This window comes from Poecilia reticulata, chromosome 18 (genome assembly GCF_904066995.2).
Source record: "Poecilia reticulata chromosome 18, P_reticulata-male-v2, whole genome shotgun sequence".
Lineage (NCBI taxonomy): Eukaryota > Metazoa > Chordata > Actinopteri > Cyprinodontiformes > Poeciliidae > Poecilia > Poecilia reticulata.
The window spans coordinates 5,544,081-5,568,613 of record NC_088847.1 but is presented as its reverse complement, the minus strand read 5'-3'; the positions used below and the strand labels follow the sequence as shown (position 1 = coordinate 5,568,613).

Here is a 24,533-nt window from a genome sequence, read left to right as displayed (position 1 = left end):
GGCAACAAACGAGGCCTCGCATTGCATGGGTCACGTGACTGCTTCATTTTGTGTGTCGGTTTTCAAAATAAAAGCGCGATGAGCCGCGCTGCTTCATGGGTTGTTGTCCATTTGGTCGCAGAGAATATTTGTCTTCAGTGGCCAAAAAAATGAACAGTGACCAACATATTTGATGTGTATGGATGATGGCACTCATCAAAATCTAATGTTTGTTATTGCTTTACTCAATTGTAGATTATGTTGTTTTTCATAACTATATTTTTGTGATTTTATGATGTAAATCTCTTTGAACTGCATTGCTGCTGAAACGTGCTACACATATAAACTTAATCGTCTGAAATGGAGCGAGCAAGAGGAAAATCTCTGACATCTGGGAATACTTTGAGATGAACACTCACAATAAAATTCTTCTTAGATAATTAACCTTTCATCTCCCAATTTCTCATATTCTGCAAAGTTTCACTATTATTTGTAGTCTGATTAGCAAATATATATCAGTCTTGCACAGCAGAAACAGATTTAATTCTGTTGCAGAACTAAAATTCAACATGTAGCCAAATATAAGGGATCAGAGTCAATTATACATCCAAGAAAAAGTGAACGCCCCAACATGCACTGCACTGCTGAGACACTAAAACATCAAATGCCTTTATTGTCAAATCCGTCTATGACAAAAGAAAACCCAACACAACCACTGACGTTCAACATATGCCGGGATTATATTGGCGACAAATCATTTTAATAATTAAAACATATGACAATTAAATATGGTTTCATTGACTCTCCTGTTAATAAACATGAGTTTGATGAAAACTTTGTGACAATATTGCATTTAGTAGTTTTTGGAAGTGTGATCCAACTGAGTGACAAGGCTGTTACAGTTTCACCAGCAGATGTCACTAGTGAGCAATGAATGAAGCATCGAGTAATGAACCTTTTTGCAAAGCAAAGGGCTGGAAAGGTTCATTGCTTCATGAGGCTTCATTTGCCCATCACTAGTCAGTGGCATAATGCTAATTCTTGGATGTGTTTTGTGTGTGCATTTGGAAGTGTTGAGGTGTGTAATGAAGGTCTTCTTTACTTTGGCTGTACATCACTGAAAATGTGTGTTAAATGATAAGAGAAAGGCATGTTGAGTGATGAATGAAACGGATAGAAACAGATTGAAGTATTTTATTGTGTGTTTTTATGCAGCGGCATCTCAGCTGGAACTGATGGTGACCTGTTAAAATACAACAAACAAAGGGATAATATAAGTATTGTGATTGTTTGAAATGCACTGAAATGTTTGAAGGCTTTGTGTGGGTGTGGCTTACCTCTGTCTCTTCCTCTGCAGGGTGTTCAGGCTAAAAGATTCCCCAGGGGCCTGAGCACTTTTTAAAGATTCCAGAAGAGACCAAAGTAGATGGAAGAGGGGGAGCAGTAGAGCTATGCATTTTATCAATTTAATGTTGGATTTATATTTATATTGATATACATGTGTTTTTAGAGATGCTTAAAATGAATAACGTGGTAATATATATTATTCTGAAGATTTGGTAAGTTTGTCAAACTTTGTGTGTATGTATTTTGTTTTACCCTGTTTCTTGGTGGGTTTGTGAATTGGAACAGCCAGCGACTATAAAAGGCTGCATGTTGGCCACATTGGAGAGAGTTGCTGCTGAGACCATAGGCTGCTGTAAGTAGGGTTGTTTGTCTGTTAAATGTTGGTGAATAAACACCCAGTGGGATTTGCACTGTTTCTTTACCTCAAGTCTCCTACTTCCTCCAGCTGCTAAGGGCCATTCTAACATGGTGAAAAACAAAGACAAACTCAAATGTGCATAAGGAGGGGGAACTGAGGCCCGACAGCAGCGCACCACAGGCATTAGGATGCCAAATGGACGCTGAAGGAGAGTCCAGGTTTAAATATTCTGGTCTCCAAATTAACAGAACAGAAACACCTGCAAAGGTGAGGAGCACAAAGGCAGACAACAAAAACACCTGCAACTGTAAGGTGTAAGGTCCAGGGCCGTAACAGAGGTCCGGAGAGATATAATTCAATACTTAACATAAACTGGTTATGACTTCCTCCATTTAATATGAAGCCCAAGGGTGGAAAATTAAATGGAGGAAATTTCTTCAAGTCTTCTTTACATTTACTGCTTACCAGTGCTACAAAACGGCTTACCCTTCTAAATAGTTTTTATACCAGTGAACTTTTATGGCGTCAAAATAATAGTTGACAGGATGAGACATGTGGGTCTTGGCTTTGATTTCCACGTTTAAGGTCTGACGCTTACGTCACACAATAAAAGAAAAGCATTTTAAAACAGAAATGTGACAAACGAGTCTCATTGGAATGCATATTCTAAAGTTTTAAATATCAATGTTTTCTCAATTACTGCAGCTCTTAAAGTGACAGTGTCCCTACTGTTAACTATTAGAAGTACTATTTCATCAGCTTTCACAACTCAAACATGCATGAAAGACAAAGGCAGCAGTGTTTACAATGTTCCCAAACGTCTCTGAAAAGTTTATATGCAACGCTACTATTGCTAGCAACTATAAATATTGGCATTAAAAGGTCAATCTGAGTCTTATTATGTCTTTATCATTATTGTAAATTCACTATTGGCATTATTGGGTGTTAATTGTATTCCTATTTTGTTATCACTGTATTTTCCAGTCGAGTGATTTAAAAAAAAATTATTTCCTCTGAAACATCCATCCATCCATTTTCTTTACACCCTTGTCCCTCACTGGGGTCGGGAGGGTTGCTGGTGCCCATCTCCAGCTAGCGTACCGGGTGAGAGGCAGGGTCACCCTGGACAGGTCGCCAGTCTGTCGCAGGGCATTCCTCTGAAACAAAATTTGAAAATCATAGCTCTGCAATTCTGCATAATTCTTTGGGTAGTTAAACTTGTGATGTATATTTTGAAAATGTTTTTTTTTTTTTTTTTTTGGTGAATGTATATTGTTGAAAAATTACTGTGTGGTATCTCAGTTTGTTTGCTTGAGATGACATTAAATCTAAAACTGACATGTTGTGCAGCTCATTTTTTTTTCCACTACGACTGTATGTCAGTTTAACATTTGGCAATTTCCTCTTTATTTAATGGCTGTTGAGCTGAAAGACTCACTTTAAACTCTGTGACAGGCAGAAAATCTGGTTTAGTAAATCAAAAACAGAAAAAAAAATCAGCTTCCAATAGTATGAATCAGTACACACCTGAAGTTTGATTGCTGGCCCTCTCATTCATCTTGCACAGTATTAAGATTAGTAAAACACTCAGGATGGAGGTGAAAGTCAAAGCACCAGTTAAGTAAAACACCAGTACTGCTGAGACCACCTGCAGATTCACACACCAGAAATGGAAGCTTTAGCTTTTCTGCTTTCACACATGCAAATATCTGCATGTGTTCAGATAAACGACTCACGTTCCACGTTCAGCTTGGTCCCAGTTCCGAACATAACACGTCCACATGAGACAACGGCCCAGTAATGATCAAGTATGATTACATGGTTACTTGATTACAGGGTAATCAAGTAACCATGTTGCTAATCTAATATGTTTTCCAGAGTAGAATCTTCCCCTGGCCTGTCATGGAAAGCTTTTTTGCATGTCAATAGACAAATGACTCAATATTAGCGTCACATCCTGTATTCTCGGAAATGTTTATTCGTCTTCCAGAATGTCTCGTCCGTCAGTATCACTTTGTCAATGAGTCAATGAGAATGCAGTGGCTACATGGAATGATTAGTTTTCATCTAAACTTTATTAATACATTAAGTTGTTTTGCATTTCCAGTTTTGTTATAAAAACATACAATGCAAGTTGCTCCATAAGCTATGACTGTAAACAAAAACTCTCAATGTGACTTTGGCAGCTTAATTTGTCATTCGTGACTGTGTTTGTTTTTCTAATGAGGAATATTTGTTTAGGGACTGAACAAAATTTGCATTTCTGCACAATTCAACGGAAGAGGCTAATATCCTTATATCAAGCAAAAAGAACAGATCGCTTTTCAGAGTCCCTCAGGACTTTCTACCACAGAGCAGCATCACGATGGAGAGGATCTTGTTGGGAGTCTTGCTTCTCTCAGGTCAGTGACTTCATGTTTTCATCTGGAGATAGTCAAAACAAAAGTAACATTTGTTTTTATTTATCTTCCAGATGGGGTCATCTTCTCCACCAGCCTCCATCTTCAGCCTGTCTACCACTTTGTTAATCAATCTCTGAGTTGGACCGAAGCTCAGACCTACTGCAGACAGACCCACACAGACCTGGCAACCGTTCTAAGCTCAGACGAACAGAACATGTTTATTAGCACTCTTTCATCTGCTGGTCACAGCTCTGATGTCTGGATTGGTCTGTTCAGTGAAATCGACTGGAGATGGTCCGATGGCCTCACTGGGAGCGGAGCCGACTACAGACACTGGAGAACTTCATCCAATGAACCTAGTTTTGATTACCCAGACGAGTTATGTGTGTCATTCCACTACAATGGGGGCTGGGTTACTGAGCCGTGTTCAACCCAACGATATTTTCTTTGTTACCAAGGTAAATATTTACTACGGTGTTGAGTATCATTCCTTTAAGCATTTTTGTAAAATGCAGAACTTCTGCTCACCTTTGTCCTCTATTCCCTTCAACTACAGGCTCGCAGGCGAACCCTGAATTTGTTTTTGGGAATCCACCATTATCCTGGTCCAATGCTCAGACGTACTGCAGAAAGAACTTCATCGACCTCGCCACCTTCAAGAATGACGCAGATTACCAGAAGATCCAGGTTTCCATGTTCGGTCAATTCCTTCATTGGATTGGTCTATTTAGAGATCCAAATCTTCAGTGGTCTGATGGGAGCGGAGTCAACTTTACCAGCTGGGATTCTGTTTCAAACATGATTGGCTCCATGACAGTCATATGTGGTGTTACATCTTCTGGGAAATCAGGAAGATGGAAGTTTTTGCCCTGCGAAACAAGATTACCTTTCGTCTGTTTTGACCGTCCTGGTGAGTGTGGTGAAAAGCTCCATTTCATAAGCATTAGGATTGTCCTGATCAGGAATATTTTGTCCAGTCTGACAGAATGAAGAATGGGCATCTTCCTATACCGAGTTCTTGTCTGAAAAAATGATTTATGCTTTTAATAACTCATTACATTTAAGCAGTCTTTCAAAAAGTTAATTTTTTTTTCCCAAGGGGAGTTTCTGCAAGTCAGTTCCAATATCTTGATCCAACACAGGTTAACGAGGTTAAGGCCACAATGTCTTTACAATACTTGTCATTGGAGAGTTATTGTTATGAGCTTCCTATTGGATAGTTACAAATAAGAATGCAACAACAGATGTAAATTAATGTGGCGATATAACAGAAGCTTATCGAAACAACGGCACACCAAATGTTGAAACATTTGTAAAATAGGGGAAAGCCACTCGCATACTAGACAAAAAAAACTAAAATTTGTTCAACAAACAAACTTGGATGGCCCCGTTAACCAAATGTAAATCGACTTTGATTAGCAAAGATTAGCCCCTCACGTCTAGACTAACAAGTTTGTTGTCGGAGTAGCAGTAACTATCCTATTTTTAAAAAATGCCACGATGGACATTTGGGATTGTGTTGAAACATCGTTAATTAGAATTACTAATGTCAAACTGATATACGTCAATGTATTTCATACATCTGTATTTCAACAATTGCTAACATGGCTAAAATGGAGAAACAAGCTAATGCTATGCTACTTTTTCAAATCAGTGAAAAAACAGGTTATGAAGATCAGACTTCTCACGGATAACTCAGTGGACCTGAACGACCCTGTTCTGAGAGCAACCATCTTGACAAAGGCAAGTTTGGCATAAGAACTGTTTGCAGTGCACAAATGATTACGCCTCACATGAGAACAAAATCCAGTGTGTAAATGGAAAGAAACAATTTATTTATTTTTCTAATTTTGTCTTGCAGCTCCAGAACAGACTGCAGGAGACTGGAGTGAGTAGAGTTACCCTGAAGTGGAGAAATCAGCCTGATGGAAACGTCTTCAAGAAGGAAAAGAAAACCTAGACATGGACCCTGTTTGCTTTTAATTTAGACTGAAGTCTGGATTTTCATATTAAAAAAATGTATATCCTCTGAAACAAAATTTGAAAATCATAGCTCTGCAATTCTGCATAATCCTTTGGGCAGTTAAACTTGTGACGTATATTTTGAAAATGTTTTTTTTTCTTTTTTTTGGTGAATGTATATTATTGAAAAATTACTGTGTGATGCCTCGGTTTGTTTGCTTGAGATGACATTAAATCTAAAACTGACATGTTGTGGAGCTATTTTTTTTTACTACGACTGTATGTCAGTTTAACATTTGGCAATTACCTCTTTAATGCCTGTTGAGCTTAAAGACTCACTTTAAACTCTGTGAAGACTGTCTCCGTCTGAGGCGCAGGAGAGCTTAAAGCAAACACACCAGGAGTTCTGACATGTACCTGCATTCAGCCACCATCCAACACACTTTCCATAGAACAGTCGTGATGTGTCATTAAGATTCTAGGTAATATCTCTACCAAATTGTTTCTGGTTAATTAAAAGCTTCCTAATCAAAGTGTTTGCCAATTTGAGGTATTTTTAAGTCTTTAGGAACTTTGTTCCTCACAGCACCTAGAAATTCTATTGATCAATCGCACTCCAAAATATTACAATAATCTGCCAGCTTATGAGACAAGTAAGAAGAAAGCCTGGCACATTAAGAAAAAACATTATTTATCTGCTTTTGGCTATTTCTATTGAATGAATGTACAAAACACCACAACATAAATTTAATCCAAGCCATTTATTTTGCAAAAATCAAGCCGGCGATGAAAAGTCAATACCGTATAGTTCCAGAAAATTCAGAATCCAAAATTCCAGAAATGCGACAATCAAAACGTGTAAAAAACAATAATATTAATTGTGTGATTATTGACCATGACTACATGCTAAGCTAGTAGATGCAAGGGTTAACATAACACCAATATGTTCTAATGCACAACATACAAAACTCACAATTATAATTGCATCAATACCTTAATAAAATTGCTAAATGCTATTTCATTCGTTATTGAAAAGCAGGCATACACAATTATATTACAAAATTAATACATGATATATAATGCATGATTGAGATATTGATTTGGTGGGGACATTATGAATCCCCACCAAATCAATATGAATACTGACACCAGCAGTATTTTAAAAAAAAAGGATAATGAAAAAATATGTACAAAACACTAATTATTATTGAGTGGGGGTAAAGAAATGTGTCTTCTTCCCACTCCTTTTCCAGATAATTGCATTCCTATGTATGTCTAAATACACCATTATCATATAAAATACAAATTAGAAAAAATAAATAAATTGGATGCTAACATTCGATGGAAGTTAATTAAAAAGTGACTCAGAATTTAACTGTGTTTGCAGAAATAATCCAAGCTCTTAAAAACAAAAGTCCACAAAACCTCAACTAAAAGCAGAACAGTGATCTGACTATAAATGCAGTGGTTCTTGTGGCAATTTTTGTTTGTCGGATTTCAAAGTGTTGTCAGAATTTAGGAAATTATTTCTGACATAAAAGAAAAAAATTGAAGGGAATGAAGTATATATTATACTGTATTTATACATGTAAATACAGGTACTGTGCTCTGGAGGTCTTGGTTGATGGATTCATCTGCATGTGAGATGAGCTTCGCCAAGGTTTTCCTCTTCTTCCCGAGTTCCTTCCTCCTCGGTCGTCTCTCCTCCAGCTGCAGACATGTTGGACTCGAGCATCTCCATGTTGTCCTGTCTGTGCCTCCTCTGCCCCCTGGCGACCTGAAGAAGCATTACAGCACACAGATATGTGGGCGCGTTGTCCCGTCTCTTTGGCTGAGTGGGACGGTTAAATTGCCATCGACGGGGGTGAGAACGTTACCTTCCAGCAGGAAAACAGGACGGCGACCAGCAATGGTGGAGTCAAAGGCAGCAGGATGACTTTGATGAGATGAACTGTTGAATCTGACCAAACATATTCAGTCTTCATTTCTATTGATTGCTCAGCTAATCAGTTTTGCTCAGTTTCATTTTGTTTAGTTGCACGGCACCAATTCAGAGCAGGAGTCATCCAAAAGATTTTATTTAGACAGAATGAGAGTAAATTCAATCCAGTCAAGACAGATTTATATCCAATAAAGGGAACACTTAAACAACACAATATAACTCCAAGTAAATTAAACTTCTGTGAAATCAAACTGTCCACTTAGGAAGCAACACTGATTGACCCGACGAGGGTCCCCGTTTGATTTCACAGAAGTTTGATTTACTTGGAGTTATATTGTGTTGTTTAAGTGTTCCCTTTATTTTTTTGAGCAGTGTGTGTGTGTATATATATATATAAGACAAGAATTTTGCATCAACTTCCATTCGTTATTCATTCCAGTAGCCTAACCTTGACCGTTAACCTCAACCTAACCATTACCAGTACATTTATAACCTGAAACTTAACCAAAACTTCATTCACATCTTAATTGTAAAAGTAACCCCAGAAACAGAATTTTTTTGTTTTGTTTTTTATATGGGTCCCAGGATTTGAGGCCGATAGTCAGTCCCCCAAAACAACACACACTGAAAAGTGTTTTACTCGATAACCGGCACTGATTCCACCTACCTGAGACGGTCAGGGACAGCAGACGACTCTCGGAGAAAATTGTTTGAGAGAAAATGGTGACAACATAGGCACAGCTGTAGATTCCTTGGTGGGCAGACTCAGCTTTAGGAAACAGAAAACTGGCAAAGTGGTTTACAGCCGGCTGAATTGTGCTGTGTGCCATGTTGGAGGAGGTGAAGGAGAGTTTGAAGAAGCCGCCCGGATGATGTGACTGGATGGAGCAGCTGATGATGAAGCTGGAGCCTCTGGTCACCCGTATGTTCAGCTGCTGGGCATCAGAGATCGTGTTCCCATCGGACACAGAGATGATTGGCTGAAACAAGAGGCCTGGGAACACCGATGGTAGAATAAGGCACTGCATGTGTAGCATTTCTCAAGAAATCAGGCGACCTAATGTGCTTAGCTGCTAAGCAATAATGGTAAACCCCATACAGTACATTAAAATATGTATACAAAGTCATGTAGACTATCAAAAACTTGTACAGTACTTTCAAACCAACAGGTTGTACAGGGAGAGATGTTGTTGCTATGTCTCACACCCAAATAGAAATGGATTTCAGAAAACAGACCTAAAGACAAGAAGCTTTACATCACAATCTAAGAACTGCCCAATGACTCATGTGTTTGATGGCAAGTGTTCCAGTGAGTTGATGATAAAGGAGGATCTGCTCATGTAAGATAGAAAACTTCTCATCTACCCTGGATAATCTTCATACTAGATGAGATTATCTCTCCCTCTGTATTTGCTTGCGGCTGTCTTGATTCTGGGGTGAAAACCAGAAGAATTAAGAGACAGACGACAGTTGAAGCTGTAAATTTCATTGGTTTTCTGTTAATGAGACATAAAGTGTATTCTTCATATAAATTGGCAGTTTCTTTATCTTGTTGCTTCACTGAAGCAAAATAAAGTAAAAATGTATGATTTTTCATCCACTCCAGTCAGCAGTGAACAAAGTATCTTGTTCAATTTCTGGAATTACTTCAGTTTCATTATGTTCTACGACCTAAAAAGATCTAAAGTATAAAACTTTTCACCTTTGGTTGGAATTTTTTTTAAGTGATATAAAAAAAAATTAAATCCTGACCATGGTATGTTCTTTAACTATCTAAATTAAGCTTGTATTTACAAAAAAGTATTGGAATTCTCTGTCTCTGTTCCACAGATCTTGCTAACTGTGGGATCAAAGTTTTCTGATTCATTCAGGCTCATTATAAACCTATTATAAGTCGGTTAATACTAAGTACTCTGTTGAGGTTTGGAAAAACGTCAAAAACAAATTTGCCTCTGTAGACTTTATGAGTGGATTGTTCTGGAGAAGGTCGGCTGAAAAAGGATATCAAGACTATTAGATTCCCACGTGACGTTGTGATGGCTTAATTACCTGAGCAAGTAAGATTCACATTCTGAAAGGAGAATTTGTAAGAAATACATTCCCTTAGAGGGGAACCGGAGGAAACACATTCAGGGACCAGAGTCTCGGTGACGATGCTTGGTGACCGTTGTAGTTGCAAGGCACCAGCGCTGCCACAGCCCAGACGTTTGCAGATTAAAGCTGCTTCATTTGAGGTCAGGTTGTCACCTCCCACTGTTGTCCACTGTCCCTGGTAAGTCACCTCCAGAGTACCTGCACAGCGGCTGGCTCCTCCACCCACTAACCTGAAAGGTTCTGAACCGAACGCAGTGAGTTATCAGTAACCAAAATAAAAGTTTAATCAGATCAGACGTGAAGAACATGAAACCTGGGCCTGTTTTACCTGAGCAGGTGAGTCCTACAGCTCTGCCAGGTGAGCAGGTGTGTCTGGCTGAGCCTGAGCTCCTACAGCCCAGGAGATGAACTTCATCTCCTGCACACTGGAACGCTTCGGCCCATGTTGGAGACCCCGATTCTCCGTAGAGCGCCCCCTGGAGGACAACAGGAGGCCCACAGCCAATTTCCCAACAGACCACTTCTGCAGCTTTGTGGTCAAAGTCAGCTTCGCACACAGAGGACCAACTCTGGTTGGACTGGTCAGACTGGGAGGACTTCACCTCCAGTCTGCCTGAACACATACTGGTCCCATTGAGGAGCCTAATGGAGTCTGTGGAGATCAGAACAGATCCAGAAGAGACGACTGCTGAATGGAAAAAGAATGATTTTAGAATTTCACACTCAACCAAGTTATGTTTGCGTTGGAGAACGTGGGGAAGAAAAGGCGGCGGGTCCCACTTGTAATGTGTTCACCAGCACATCATAAAGTGATGAGGATTTCATTTCTCGCTGTGCTTTGTATTGTTACTCCTGAAATATTTCCACTTTTTGTCACGCCGCACAGCTGGAATCTCCAATTTATTTCACTGAGATTTCGCATGACGGACCAGCACAACGTAACAGTGAAATGGAAGAAGACGCTCTTAAAGTATAGCGTGAATTTTCATTAAAAAAAAAGAAGAGTCCTAAGCACTGCAGGATATTTTTGTTCAAATCGACTGACTACTGACGTGTGAGCATATTATTGTTTGTATTTTTTCAGAATATTACTAAGCCACATTTATGTCCACTGGCAAAATGCCAGCTAATATTAGCTATAGCGCCGGGGGTCAGCGTCCCGCTATGAAGGCTAACCGAGATTTTGTAAATCATAAAAAGTTTTAATTATTTCCCTACATTGATTTAGATTATCTGACTCTAGAGCCTACATTAGAAATAAAACTATAAAATATATATTATTATAACATTATATGGTATAACATTCACCTGTTTACAAACGTGGAAAAGACTACTATTTATATGTAGTTCTTTCACTCTGTCAGAAGTAAGATAAAGGTATGCTCTGTCATACATCAAATCAGAATATTCTATTCCTATTCTATTCTATTCTGCGCAGGTGACATCCGGTTAGCTTTCATAGCGTTGAACTGGCCACAGACAGACTTCAACACAGTCGGCGCCTCCAGGAAGCAGTTGTTTCTCAACAGCTGAGAACCCAGAGCCTCAGGACGAAGCAAATAGAGCAGGAGAAGGAGCCAGTTTTTCACCAGGCTAATGCTTCAGTCTTTGACTGCAGTACTGTCACTGAAGGAAATGTTCTCTTACTCTACAAATTATGAAAACACGTGATCTCAGCTTACCGGAACAGAAAATGTCGGTGATGCCGGACAGTTGGTTTAAAGACACACAGCCTCTTAGAGCGTGGATAGGAGGGAGGCAGTCAGAGCGAATGGCTAATACGGATGTGTATGAGGAGACTTTGCTCCTCACAGAAACAGCAGAGCCACAGTCAAGGTGTTCACAGATAACAGACGCTCTCTTGTAGCTGATCCCATAGACATTTACTGGTTTCCACTCTCCCTGATGTTTCAGCTCCAGCGTACCTTTACAGCGGCTGGTTCCTCCCGCTAACCTGACAGGTTCTGAACAAAAAGGCACAGAGTAAATGGCAACAGTTAACGTCCGAGTTGGACCAGAACAAACATAAAAGACATGAGACCTGGGCCTGTTTTACCTGAGCAGGTGAGTCCTACAGCTCTGCCAGGTGAGCAGGTGTGTCTGGCTGAGCCTGAGCTCCTACAGCCCAGGAGAGAAACTTCATCTCCTGCACACTGGAACGCTGCGGCCCATGTTGGAGACCCCGATTCTCCGTAGAGCGCCCCCTGGAGGACAACAGGAGGCCCACAGCCAACTTCCCTACAGACCACTTCTGCGGCTTTGTGGTCAAAGTCAGCTTCGCACACAGAGGACCAACTCTGGTTGGACTGGTCAGACTGGGAGGACTTCACCTCCAGTCTGCCTGAACACATACTGGTCCCATTGAGGAGCCTAATGGAGTCTGTGGAGATCAGAACAGATCAAAGAGAGCCAAATAAATCAAATCACTTGGGCTTATGATTGATTGATTGATTTCTATTTATTTTACAATTAAAATTTGAGGAAACAATGCTAAATATGATTCCATATCCGTTCTGTATACATTTATTTTTGAGGTGCGCTTTATTAGTTGCAATGTAATCTACTGTTTGTCTTCCACCTGACTATACGGGAGTCAGCCGGCGGAAGCGTTTTGAGATGGAGCCACATTGACACAGGACATTCTAGCCGCTTTTTCGAGTTTCTGTTAACCGAAAAAAGTCAATAGATTTGTCCCAAGTCCCTACTGAAAAAAAAAGAAAAAAGTCAAACTTAGTTGAATGCTAAATCTTGTCATTTAAAAACAGACTACAAAACACAGCACCTCATTTGTTCCAAACTTATACCTTCCTGTTGTGTCACCTAACCGGCTAATACAACATGCATGAATCTGGATCTCCTGATTTCAACATCCACAGGTCTAAAAAGTGAATTTTTTTATTAATACTTAAGCATGTTCAGGTGTAAGCCTCGTTGCGATGGAAAATACATTCAGTATTAATTTCATTCAACTGAAGTGCTTGTTTCTGGTGGAGTGTCTGACAAGCGTCTCTCGAAACATCATCCAAGAATGTAAAAGAAAAGAAGACAGAACTAAAAGGAATATGAATAAAAACAACGTTTTTTTTTTTCCCACAATAAATACTCCTATCAATAATAAATAGAAAACAGTTTTATTATTGTACTTACAGCAACCAAACCCTCTGGCAATACAATACAGTAACATATACTGTATATGAGTGGCTTACCTGAACAGGTGAGGTCTAGGTGCACAATGTAACTCCGTGGATAAGCACACTCCTTCAAAGACTTTCCTGACTCAAGACAATTAGGTGGCATCATCCACATCGGCGCGGGCGACGGTCGCAACTTTTCTTCTAAAGAAAGAGCCGACCCACAGCCCAGACGTGCACAGACCACAGCGGCGTCCCTCAGGATCAAGTCAGCGGCAGCGACTGGTCTCCACTCTTCCAGCCTCAGCTCCAGTGTACCTGAGCAACGACTCGCTCCTCCCACCAACCTGTACGCAACCTCTGAAGAAGAAGAAGAAAAAGAAGAGGAAGAGTCAATACTGATTAAGTAAATTATGAAAGAAGAAGAATTCCACTTGTGTGATTGTTTATTGTTCTTTTACCTTTTGACTCGTGTTTTTCTAATGCCTTTACTCCTGCGGGGAAAAGAAAGAATGAAACAAAAACCATTAGTAAAGACATTTTTTATAATATCCTGGTAGAAAAGTGGCCCCCTGTACCAAGTCAAGAGTTGGAACGGTGAGCACTGCGAGCATAAGTCTATAAAATAATATCTGGTAGGTGAGGTCATTTTATTGACCTCACCTACCAGAGGTCAATAATAGCACATTTTCAGCAACAAGGCAGTTCAAAGTGCTTCACATGAATTAGAAGGACATATAAATAATATCAGTAATCAATACCTCTATCTACAATTATCATATTTTTTTATACAATTTATGTCCAGTTATGATTCTGAATTAGTTTAGAATGTCTGATAGTAGAAAAATATTTGGATAAAAATTGGAGAAAAGAAACTCTAACTACTTCTGTTTGGTTTTCAAATCAAGAAAATCAAACTGTTAGTGAACATCAATAGTAATGTTGCCAATCAATTCATGCATGAATATGACTCAAAGGATTCTGTTACTTCCTCAGCCAAACTTTGACCTTTGAGGTTCTCTATCAACCTGCTTTAATATTTTCAATATTATAGCATTGCAAACACATATTAGCAGCACAAACACAGCATAACTGATTGACACCATTTTTTTCCTAACTTGTGTAAGGTTGGGTTGGACTGGTTGACCTTTCAGCCTTCACTATACCCAGCTCAGTTGATTCAGACCAAATCTGCTTGATTGGGGCGATGTGGGCGGCTGGCTCACCTTTGATGACCCCTGTAAGCCCTAGCAGTGCAAACAGAGGTGTTTGAAGAAAACATCTGTGCCCAGGAAGCGGAGGAAGTTCATCAGGTTGTTGCTTGTTTGTCCCCCAACCATCAGATTTAATCACATCCACATTTCTGAGAAATGTTCTGACTAATTTTATCTCGCAATCATCTCGCAAACACTACGTGTCTGACACCACGGCGACCAGCAGACCGGAGATGTTCCAGCAGATTATTTTAACCGCAACAAGTTTGAGGATTTAATTTCTTTCAGAGTGACTGGTTCAGATGACGGTGGAATATTGAGAAGTAGATGACTAGCAGGATCTACAGGTCCCTCTCAAAAACGTAGCATATTGTGATAAAGTTCATTATTTTCCATAATGTAATGATAAAAATTAACGTGTCATATATTTTAGATTCATTGCACACCAACTGAAATATTTCAGGTCTTTTATCGTTTTAATACTGATGATTTTGGCATACAGCTCATGAAAACCCAAAATCCCCGTCTCAAAAAATCAGCATATCATGAAAAGGTTCTCTGAACGAGCAGTTAACCTGATCATCTGAATCAACAAAGTAACTCTAAACACCTGCAAAAGATTCCTGAGGCTTTTAAAAACTCCCAGCCTGGTTCATTACTCAAAACCACAATCATGGGTAAGACTGCTGACCTGACTGCTGTCCAGAAGGCCATCATTGACGCCCTCAAGCAAGAGGTGAGACACAGAAAGACATTTCTAAATGAATAGGCTGTTTGCAGAGTGCTGTATCAAGGCACCTCAGTGGGAAGGAAAAAGTGTGGCAGAAAACGCTGCACAACGAGAAGAGGTGACCGGACTCTGAGGAAGATTGTGGAGAAGGGCCGATTCCAGACCTTGGGGGAAGCAGTGGACTGAGTCTGGAGTAGAAACATCCAGAGCCACCGTGCACAGGTATGTGCAGGAAATGGACTACAGGTGCCGCATTCCCCAGGTCAAAGGTCAAGCCACTTTTGAACCAGAAACAGAGGCAGAAGCGTCTGACCTGGGCCACAGAGAAGCAGCACTGGACTGTTCCTCAGTGGTCCAAAGTCCTTTTTTCGGATGAAGGCAAATTTTGCATGTCATTCGGAAATCAAAGTGCCAGAGTCTGGAGGAAGACTGGAGAGAAGGAAATGCCAAAAAGTCAGAAGTCCAGTGTCAAGTACCCACAGTCAGTGATGGTCTGGGGAGCCATGTCAGCTGCTGGTGTTGGTCCACTGTGTTTTATCAAGGGCAGGATCAAAGCAGCAGCTATCAGGAGATTTTGGAGCACTTCATGCTTCCATCTGCTGAAAAGCTTTATGGAGATGAAGATTTCATTTTTCAGCACAACCTGGCACCTGCTCACAGTGTAAAAACCACTGGTATTACTGACCATGGTATTACTGTGCTCAATTGGCCTGCCAACTCTCCTGACCTGAACCCCATAGAGAATCTGTGGGATATTGTGAAGAGAAAGTTGAGAGACGCAAGACCCAAAACTCTGGATGAGCTTAAGGCCATCGAAGCATCATGGCCTCCATAACACCTCAGCAGAGCCACAGGCTGATTGCCTCCATGCCACGTCGCATTGAAGGCTGCAAAAGGATTCCTGACCAAGTATTGAGTGCATAACAGAACATAATTATTTGAAGGTTGACTTTTTTGGTATTAAAACACATTTCTTTTATTGGTTGGATGAAGTATACTAATATTTTGAGACGGGGATTTTGGGTTTTCATGAGCTGTATGCCAAAATCATCAGTATTAAAACAATAAAAGACCTGAAATATTTCAGTTGGTGTGCAATGAATCTAAAATATATGACACTTTAATTTTTATCATTACATTATGGAAAATAATGAACTTTATCACAATATGCTAAGTTTTTTAGAAGAACCTGTATAATGACTGGGCTGATCGCAGTCAGGGTGGCACAGTGCTGGAGTCCCACAATGCAACTTTATGCATATTCGTTTTGATTATTTTTTAGCATATGTGCTTTTCATATAATAACACACTATTAGTACATCACAAAACTGTTCTAAAATGCAATGCTCAAACAAAGGAACCAGAGCTGTGTAGAGTCTGTGACCGAATTCAAAAACAAGTCGTAACGCTTCAGATTCATCTGTTTATTCTTGGTGTTTATCAGTCTCTGAGAAATTAGAGAAAACTTGATATTCTTGTTTTTCTTCTAAATGTTGTCGAAATTATATATATATATATATATATATATATATATATATATATATATATATATATATATATATATATATATATATATATATATATATAATTATTGAAACAAACAGTCTGATTTGAAAACGAATTTTTTATTTATTTATTTTTTTTTGCTCCACAAACGCACAAACTTCACTCAGTTGGCATCTTCTGGTCTTTTCTCTAAATAGATTAATTAGTCTTTGGCTGCAACTAACCAACCTTCATCCTGGCAGTATGAGCTTCATACACAGAACCTTTAAATTTATTCCAAATGGAATCTTTTGTCTTTTAATGTCTATTTTAATTTTAAAAAATGAAAACCGTCGCAGACTTCACGAAGCAGGAGTTTTTGAGCAGTTTGCATAATTCTTCAATCAACTCTGCATGCCTGAGCTGATTTGTGAGGCAGATCCTACCTGATGTCCACAGCAACGCCAGCAGCACCAACAGGTCACCCATGCTGAGGCCGGCTGCGGTCTCTCCGTCTGATCCTTGATCACATGTGTTTGTCTTCGGAAGAAATCAGGAATATATCTGCTCTCTCCTCCTACCGAGTCCTTCTCTCTGCCGCATGATCAGCTCTTCCCGTCAGCCAGCCGTCTTTTTACTGGCACCGGCGGATGTCGTACAGATTAATTTCACTTGCGACACACAGGACTTTTTTTGTTGTTGTTTTTTTTCTGAATTTTGTCTCAACTATCATATTTGATCACGTCCACATTTGTAAAACGTGTCCCGACCGACTTTATCTTGATGAAAGCTGCAGTCGCACTGCAAAGACTTTCATGTTACGTGAGAACCAGCAGCCTTGAGATGTTCCGTCAGATTCATTTAGCCAGAATCATTTGGAGTATTTTACTACGTCCTTAAAGGGAGCGAGCGATTAATTACTACTGAGAGTAGTAGGCAGTGACTTTAAGCTTCTGTAGAGTAGCTTTTTTTAAAATGTGCACCACAAACAGGCTGGGTACAGGGATGTATAATAAGCTTTGAACAGTTATTTTTACCTCATGTGCACATATGAAATTTCCTCCCCAGAATTTCATCATCATCATCATCATCATCATCATCATCATCATCATCACAGTGCTGCTCTGTGATTTAGTGACCCAAATATTTGGTTTCTGAACAAACATTTAACTTTTACTCCGATAGAACAAAAAAAAAAAAAATCAGGAAAACAAAGTTCTCTGGTTTTTCTGCTGGCTCTGCTTGGTTGTTTCTGACTGGCAGCAGCGTGTCAGCAAATCGCAGTAGCACCACTAGGAGGAGCCAGAGGAGCTTGATTTGTCCCCCCACAAATAATCTGTTTTACACTCAACTGTCAGGAAGTAGTGAAAGTTTTAATTACCACTGCGAAGAAATACTGAATCCTTACAAGATGTCATCTCAGTTAGAGTAGTAAGAATAAATTGCATTCCAGATGCAGATAATAATAACAATAACAATAATAATAATAAACATAAGAAGCGAGAAATGATTTTGTGAGAGGTAGATGAAGTAAATCAGATGTAACTTCTACTGAACTGGGAGTTTCCTTGTAAAGTAATATTTTTGTTCAGGTTCCCGCCTTTCTGTCTCCCTCTATTATCCGACTGCGCGACGTTTGAAAAGCCACGTAGTTTCACTTCAATCGCCTCATCCAATCACAGCCAGGGGACGGTACGGCTCGTTTTCCATACAGCATGTATAATATCCTCTGTTTCCTCTTCAGTAGCTCATTCGTCGCTGCAAGTTTCCAGAGACAACATGCCCGAACCCGCCAAGTCTGCGCCCAAGAAGGGCTCCAAGAAAGCGGTCACCAAGACGACCGCCGGTAAAGGAGGCAAGAAGAGGAGAAGGACCAGGAAGGAGAGCTACGCCATCTACGTGTACAAGGTGCTGAAGCAGGTCCACCCCGACACCGGGATCTCCTCTAAGGCCATGAGCATCATGAACTCCTTCGTCAACGACATCTTTGAGCGCATCGCCTCCGAGGCCTCCCGTCTGGCTCACTACAACAAGCGCTCCACCATCACCTCCAGGGAGATCCAGACCGCTGTGCGCCTCCTGCTGCCCGGTGAGCTGGCCAAGCACGCCGTGTCCGAGGGAACCAAGGCTGTTACCAAGTACACCAGCTCCAAGTAAACGACTCTGCTGTTGACACACCAACCCAACGGCTCTTTTAAGAGCCACTCACTACATCTGAAGAGCCTTAATTCCTAATCTTGGTACTAAAGCTAAATATTTTTACTGATTGCCTTCTAGTTCTCTGGTCTATAAAGTGCTGTCTTTATGGTTGGATTTAATTAAAAATATAACCTAGAAATGGATGTTTTCACATACACATGAATCTAACAAATATACTCAGGCCTAACATTTGAGCTGTTAATCATTAATGCATTATATGCTAAATAAACCAGACTGAATACATGACTTGTATCAATACCAACTAGACCTAGATTATTGTAAAACTCCAAAATGTAGTTTGAGAATATGCTGTGCTTATGAAAATTGGGGGGCAAAAATGAACATTTGATCATTCTTCATGGCTGAATATGGCAAAGGTTCAAGCATTACCTGGAACAAAGGTAAAGTTCTACAGGACCATTAAGTGAGATTCAAGCATGAAGTTACACTGTTTACAGTGATGGGATAAAACCGTTTATACAATTCTAATTTTTTTCTTAAACAAAAAATTTCTCAAGATTTGTCTGTAAAACAAGTTTAAGACAACAGGAGCAGCTCTTAATGAAGGTGTATGTGGCTCTTAAAAGAGCCGTTGTGTTAGTTGGAGCTGCAGCCTCTAAGCTCTCTCTCCGCGGATGCGGCGGGCCAGCTGGATGTCTTTGGGCATGATGGTGACCCTCTTGGCGTGGATGGCGCACAGGTTGGTGTCCTCGAACAGACCCACCAGGTAGGCCTCGCTGGCCTCCTGCAGAGCCATGACGGCGGAGCTCTGGAAGCGCAGGTCGGTCTTGAAGTCCTGAGCGATCTCTCGGACCAGGCGCTGGAAGGGCAGCTTGCGGATCAGCAGCTCCGTCGACTTCTGGTAGCGACGGATCTCTCTCAGAGCCACGGTACCGGGCCTGTAGCGGTGAGGCTTCTTCACGCCGCCGGTAGCCGGAGCGCTCTTCCTGGCCGCCTTGGTGGCCAGCTGCTTCCTGGGGGCTTTGCCTCCGGTGGACTTACGGGCGGTCTGCTTGGTTCTGGCCATGCTTCTGCTTCTCTGATCACGATCAGGAGAAAAATGTTGCAAACCGTCGAGGCTCCGCTGCTCTTAAGCTCAGGCTCTGGGCGTCACTCTGTGACGCTGCAGCTCCGCTCCGGATCCTGGTTGGTTAGCGGCTCCTCCTGGAGCGCAGCGCCGCCCAGAGGCGTCGCCTCCCGGCTTAATGTCCGCTGCTCATTGGAGGAAGCTGCGTTCAAAAAGTCCGCCTCTCCGTCCCGCTCTGCTGGGAGCTTTTCTGGTTGGTCGCCAGCAGAAGCCTGCCACTTTCCGCGGACATAAAAGCTTCTCATTTCTTTCTCGAGTCTCATTTCTAGAAACAAACAGCAACAAAATGAGTGGCCGCGGAAAAACCGGAGGAAAAGCCAGAGCCAAGGCCAAGACCCGCTCCTCTAGAGCCGGACTCCAGTTCCCAGTGGGCCGTGTTCACAGGCTGCTGCGCAAAGGCAACTACGCGGAGCGGGTCGGTGCCGGAGCCCCCGTCTACCTGGCCGCTGTGCTCGAGTATCTGACCGCTGAGATCCTGGAGCTGGCTGGGAACGCCGCCCGCGACAACAAGAAGACCCGCATCATCCCCCGTCACCTGCAGCTGGCCGTCCGCAACGACGAGGAGCTCAACAAGCTGCTGGGTGGAGTCACCATCGCTCAGGGTGGAGTGCTGCCCAACATCCAGGCGGTGCTGCTGCCCAAGAAGACCGAGAAGGCCGCCAAGACCAAGTAAACCTGCTGCTGCTGCTCGGCAACAAACACACAACGGCTCTTTTAAGAGCCACACACTCGTTACATCATGAGAGCTCTGCTTCCAACCAGACACCAACACTCTTCATTTTATTCACCATTTAATGTTTATTTCATAAACTTGCTCATCTTACACCTGGAATCAATCACGCTTTATGCAAAGCTTTTCAAACATCAGCCACTCTTCACGGTGAGGTGAAAGATGTTTCAATTGGTTTCCAAGGCTGTAAGATTGTTTTCTGTGGAGAACAAAACTTGACCCTTTCCAGTATCGCACAGTTTACTATACATTATACTGTTACATGGAAAAACTCAATTTGTGGTTTAATTGATAAAATCACAACATTTTTATGTCCAGTAGGAAGAAGGTAGTTTTAATCAAGTGTCACCATCTTCTCCTAACTTAAATATAAAATGTCAGCTGCTTTGCAAAATGTATTTTGTATAAACTTTGAACTTCTCATAACCAGATGTTAAAACTTTAGATTTAGATTTTATTTCGCAGCACAATGTAATTTGCCCATTCTTCTCTACAACACACCTCAAGTTTATTCACTTTTGGTGAATGTCTGCAAATATAATTCTCTCAACTCTTGCCACAGATTGTTTGTGTTTAGATCTGGGCTTTGACTGGGCCATTCAAACATGTGAAGTATTTGCAGTATTTGTGCCCATATCTCTGGGAGGTTAATTCTGTATTCCTGGCTGCCATTACAGCACTGAAGACTAAAAAACACTCCAAGTCAATCAGAAAAAGTTAGAGAACTAAGTCAGTGGACACATGGAGCGGTCGTCTACGTGTTCCTTTCATTTTGCTTTTACTCGTCTATTCCTCACGTCTTTGTGCTGCTCTGTCTTCTAAACTCATTCTGAAATAAACCAAAGGAACAAATCCAAGAACAACACAGAAATAAAAGTGACTGTGGTTGATTAGACATTTATCCTGTCACATGTGATTTATGTCATGTCCAGAAACTATTGAGTTTAATTCAAGCCAGTCTGGTCAAATCCATCTTGAACTGTTGATGCTAAAGAAACAGAAACTTTCTCAAAGGGTTTTTGGCAACAAAAAAACATTTCACCTCAACAAAGAGATGAAACAGACTGAGACATTTACCTAAGCATTAAAACAAAAAATGATTTGATAGAATGTAGAATCTGTCTCATGTTTCCTTTTCTTTAACATAATCTGAAGATCATTGAGGAAAATAACATTTGCTGGCAGGAGAATGAAAATGAACCTGAAGTCTTTGTGTGTTTGGTGTTTATTATGTCTTTAAATAATTTTGTGTATTAATTTTTTTTTTGTGGATGTTGGTGTGGAAAAACTCTACAAGACAGAACTTGGAGGTTTACCGAACTTTGAATGTTTTAGAAATCAAAACCCTCATCTAGTTTTGAGTGTGATGAAGTGAGAATATGTAAATCCCTGTATATGCTCCTTGGATACAATTTAAAAAAACATTTTTCTGACTAAATCTCGATATTGAAGTGATTTTGAGAGCAGCTGCTGCTGAATCTTCATTTACTGCAGACAGGAAGTTTATGCCAGAGGATCAGCAGTCTGCCTCACGCAGGGATCCTGAGGGTGTGTTTACATCCGCTGAAAAATCACTCCTTTTATCTCCACAAATCACTTCACCGCTGCCATTTTACTCGGTTTCTGTCCTCGTGTGTCTCAGCTAACAGAAACATATGTGTTACTTTTAGTATAATGTGGTTTTAGATGTCTTCGGAGGCGAAATTCGAAGAAAACCCCCAGCAAGAGGCACAACGAAGGCGAGAATTTGGTCGCTTTAAAGGCTCCTGGAACAAAGGGAAAACGTCTCGGACATGAAACACGAGCTCACTGTGGAGGAGAGAGACTTTTCTACCTGCTTTAGTAACTTTGGTCTTGTGAGATGTTTGTCTTTTGAGTATTTTCAGGCTAAATGTTGGCGGAGAAAACACAAAGTGGAGCCGCTGTTCGAGGCGGCAGCCGAGCAGCGGGCTGAGTTGTCTCTTCACGGTTCTCATGTGTGTTATAAGTCCCGCCTCCCGCTTTGAGCTCCACAAGTTCCGAGGAACAACCCAGTCCGACAGACATGGCAGAGGAAGCTCCAGCAGCCGCGCCGGCTAAGGCTCCGGCCAAAGCCCCGAAGAAGAAGTCCGCTCCCCGGCCCAAGAAGGACGGGCCCAGCCTCCCCAAACTCATCGTGGACGCCGTGGCCGAATCCAAGGAGCGCAAGGGGACGTCCCTGGCGGCCCTCAAGAAGGTGCTGGCCGGGAAAGGAGTGGACGTGAGCAAGGCCAACAAGCGCATCAACACCGCCGTCACCAAGTTGGTCACCAAAGGGACCCTGAGCCAGACTAAGGGCACGGGGGCCTCCGGCTCCTTTAAGCTCGCCAAGAAGGAGCCCAAGGTCGCTAAACCGGCGGCGGCCAAGAAGGTGGTGAAGAAGAAGGCGCCCGTCAAGGCCAAGAAGCCCGCGGCAAAGAAGAGCGCAGCGGCCAAGAAACCCGCCGCAAAGAAACCCGCAGCGGCAGCCAAGAAGTCCCCGAAGAAGGCTCCGGCCAAGAAAGCGGCCAAGAAGCCCGCCAAGAGCCCCAAGAAGGCCGCGCCCAAGAAGCCCAAGGCCGCCGCCGTCAAGAAGCCCAAGGCCGCAGCCAAGAAAAGTCCAGCAAAGAAACCTGCAGCCAAGAAGGCCGCAGCAAAGAAGGCCAAGAAGTAAACAGCTGCTTCAGCCCCGCATTTTACTCACCAAAGGCTCTTTTAAGAGCCAACACACATTCTACTCAAGAGCTCGTCCTTTTCTTTTATTTACCACGCATTTTACTTCATACACGACCACTTGGAAAAATTACATTTAACACCATCTTTGAGTTATAGATGAAAGTTATTCATGTCGATGCCACATTTTATACAGTAGTTTAACAGTCATGGGACTTACACGTCTCAGGAAGGATTCACCTCATTTGGCTGAATACCACTGTATGTGGAAGACATCAACTTTCACACGTATTCTTCTCATGGAATGTCATTATGCTACTTCAGTCTTTAGTCATTGCTTACTTCACTTATTACTTCACTGTGTGCACAAATTAATACAGCCAGAAAAAGGCTCACACAACACTCGGTTCCTTTCACAATGAATCGGCAAAGTCACTTGGCTCGCTCACAACTGACACCTCTGAATTCAATTTTTTAAACACCCATATCATATATAAAATTACTTTTATACAAGTAATGAGTCAGACATGAACCGGGAAAAGCAATCAAAAATACAAACATCCAATGGAACAAAACTTTCATATTCAATTCTAAAAGGAGTAGAAATGAGGCCAACACTTCATAAATCCTCCATCTTTCATATCACTGAAATCAATTCATTATCAAAATGATTGTATGTTGATCATTCACAACTTAAATGGAGTGAAAATTGTTTCAGAAATCCCTCACATGTTCCTCACAAATCCTCACAATCTTCACATGACAGCCAGTTTAACTACATTCATTTTTATGTTTATTCCTTTCAGAGACTGTTAAGGGGAGTTTGATTCACACAATAATTTAATGCAATCAAAGTTAAATTATTACTTCAAAAAGAACGTTCTTCTCAATCTGTCACAGTCTTGTAGGAGGAGCTGCTGAGATCGGCTCCTCATAGGTCCGCAGCTCACACATAAAGGCCGACACACCGCAGCTCCCGCTCACATTCATCTTTGTGTTTGCACAGAAGAAGAAGACGACAAAATGAGCGGTAGAGGAAAGGGAGGCAAAGGACTCGGTAAAGGAGGCGCCAAGCGTCACCGTAAAGTTCTCCGTGATAACATCCAGGGAATCACCAAGCCCGCCATCCGCCGTCTGGCTCGCCGCGGGGGAGTCAAGCGTATCTCCGGTCTCATCTACGAGGAGACCCGCGGTGTGCTCAAG

General features: G+C 41.5%; 6 protein-coding genes across 7 annotated transcripts; 4 read left to right on the top strand and 2 right to left on the bottom strand.

Moving 5' to 3' along the window:
* The first annotated feature begins 1,652 nt into the window (after positions 1 to 1,652).
* Positions 1,653 to 6,294, top strand: LOC103480228 (putative C-type lectin domain family 20 member A). 2 transcript variants are annotated; one of them, XM_081599147.1, is made up of 6 exons: positions 1,653 to 1,678; positions 3,926 to 4,086; positions 4,158 to 4,544; positions 4,643 to 4,996; positions 5,741 to 5,829; positions 5,948 to 6,294. In XM_081599147.1, exons 2-6 carry the CDS (start codon positions 4,050 to 4,052, stop codon positions 6,044 to 6,046), a joined length of 966 nt encoding a protein of 321 aa, XP_081455273.1. In that variant the 5' UTR covers positions 1,653 to 1,678; positions 3,926 to 4,049; the 3' UTR covers positions 6,047 to 6,294. The 2 variants fall into 2 exon arrangements, with proteins under 2 accessions (XP_081455273.1, XP_008433325.1); XM_008435103.2 differs by lacking the exon at positions 1,653 to 1,678 and adding an exon at positions 1,768 to 1,951.
* Positions 6,295 to 6,794: 500 nt separating this feature from the next.
* Positions 6,795 to 17,763, bottom strand: LOC103480235 (scavenger receptor cysteine-rich type 1 protein M130-like). The gene is made up of 10 exons (XM_008435113.3): positions 17,091 to 17,763; positions 13,677 to 13,709; positions 13,291 to 13,575; positions 12,141 to 12,464; positions 11,767 to 12,048; positions 10,413 to 10,736; positions 10,040 to 10,324; positions 8,658 to 8,984; positions 7,926 to 8,008; positions 6,795 to 7,825 (listed from the first exon to the last, which is right to left on the bottom strand). Exons 1-10 carry the CDS (start codon positions 17,131 to 17,133, stop codon positions 7,679 to 7,681), a joined length of 2,133 nt encoding a protein of 710 aa, XP_008433335.2. The 5' UTR covers positions 17,134 to 17,763; the 3' UTR covers positions 6,795 to 7,678.
* A 221-nt stretch (positions 17,764 to 17,984) lies between these two features.
* LOC145548578 (histone H2B 1/2-like) lies at positions 17,985 to 19,006 on the top strand. The gene has a single exon (XM_081599160.1). The coding sequence runs from the start codon at positions 18,424 to 18,426 to the stop codon at positions 18,799 to 18,801; it is 378 nt and encodes a 125-aa protein (XP_081455286.1). The 5' UTR covers positions 17,985 to 18,423; the 3' UTR covers positions 18,802 to 19,006.
* Positions 19,007 to 19,254: 248 nt separating this feature from the next.
* Positions 19,255 to 20,125, bottom strand: LOC145548576 (histone H3). The gene has a single exon (XM_081599155.1). It carries the CDS (start codon positions 19,868 to 19,870, stop codon positions 19,460 to 19,462), a length of 411 nt encoding a protein of 136 aa, XP_081455281.1. The 5' UTR covers positions 19,871 to 20,125; the 3' UTR covers positions 19,255 to 19,459.
* Positions 20,126 to 20,201: 76 nt separating this feature from the next.
* Positions 20,202 to 20,858, top strand: LOC145548577 (histone H2A-like). The gene has a single exon (XM_081599157.1). It carries the CDS (start codon positions 20,217 to 20,219, stop codon positions 20,601 to 20,603), a length of 387 nt encoding a protein of 128 aa, XP_081455283.1. The 5' UTR covers positions 20,202 to 20,216; the 3' UTR covers positions 20,604 to 20,858.
* Positions 20,859 to 21,905: 1,047 nt separating this feature from the next.
* Positions 21,906 to 24,504, top strand: LOC103480226 (histone H1). Its single transcript, XM_017310288.2, has 2 exons — positions 21,906 to 23,327; positions 24,337 to 24,504. The coding sequence occupies exons 1-2, from the start codon at positions 22,705 to 22,707 to the stop codon at positions 24,362 to 24,364; spliced, it is 651 nt and encodes a 216-aa protein (XP_017165777.2). The 5' UTR covers positions 21,906 to 22,704; the 3' UTR covers positions 24,365 to 24,504.
* The last annotated feature ends 29 nt before the right edge of the window (positions 24,505 to 24,533 follow it).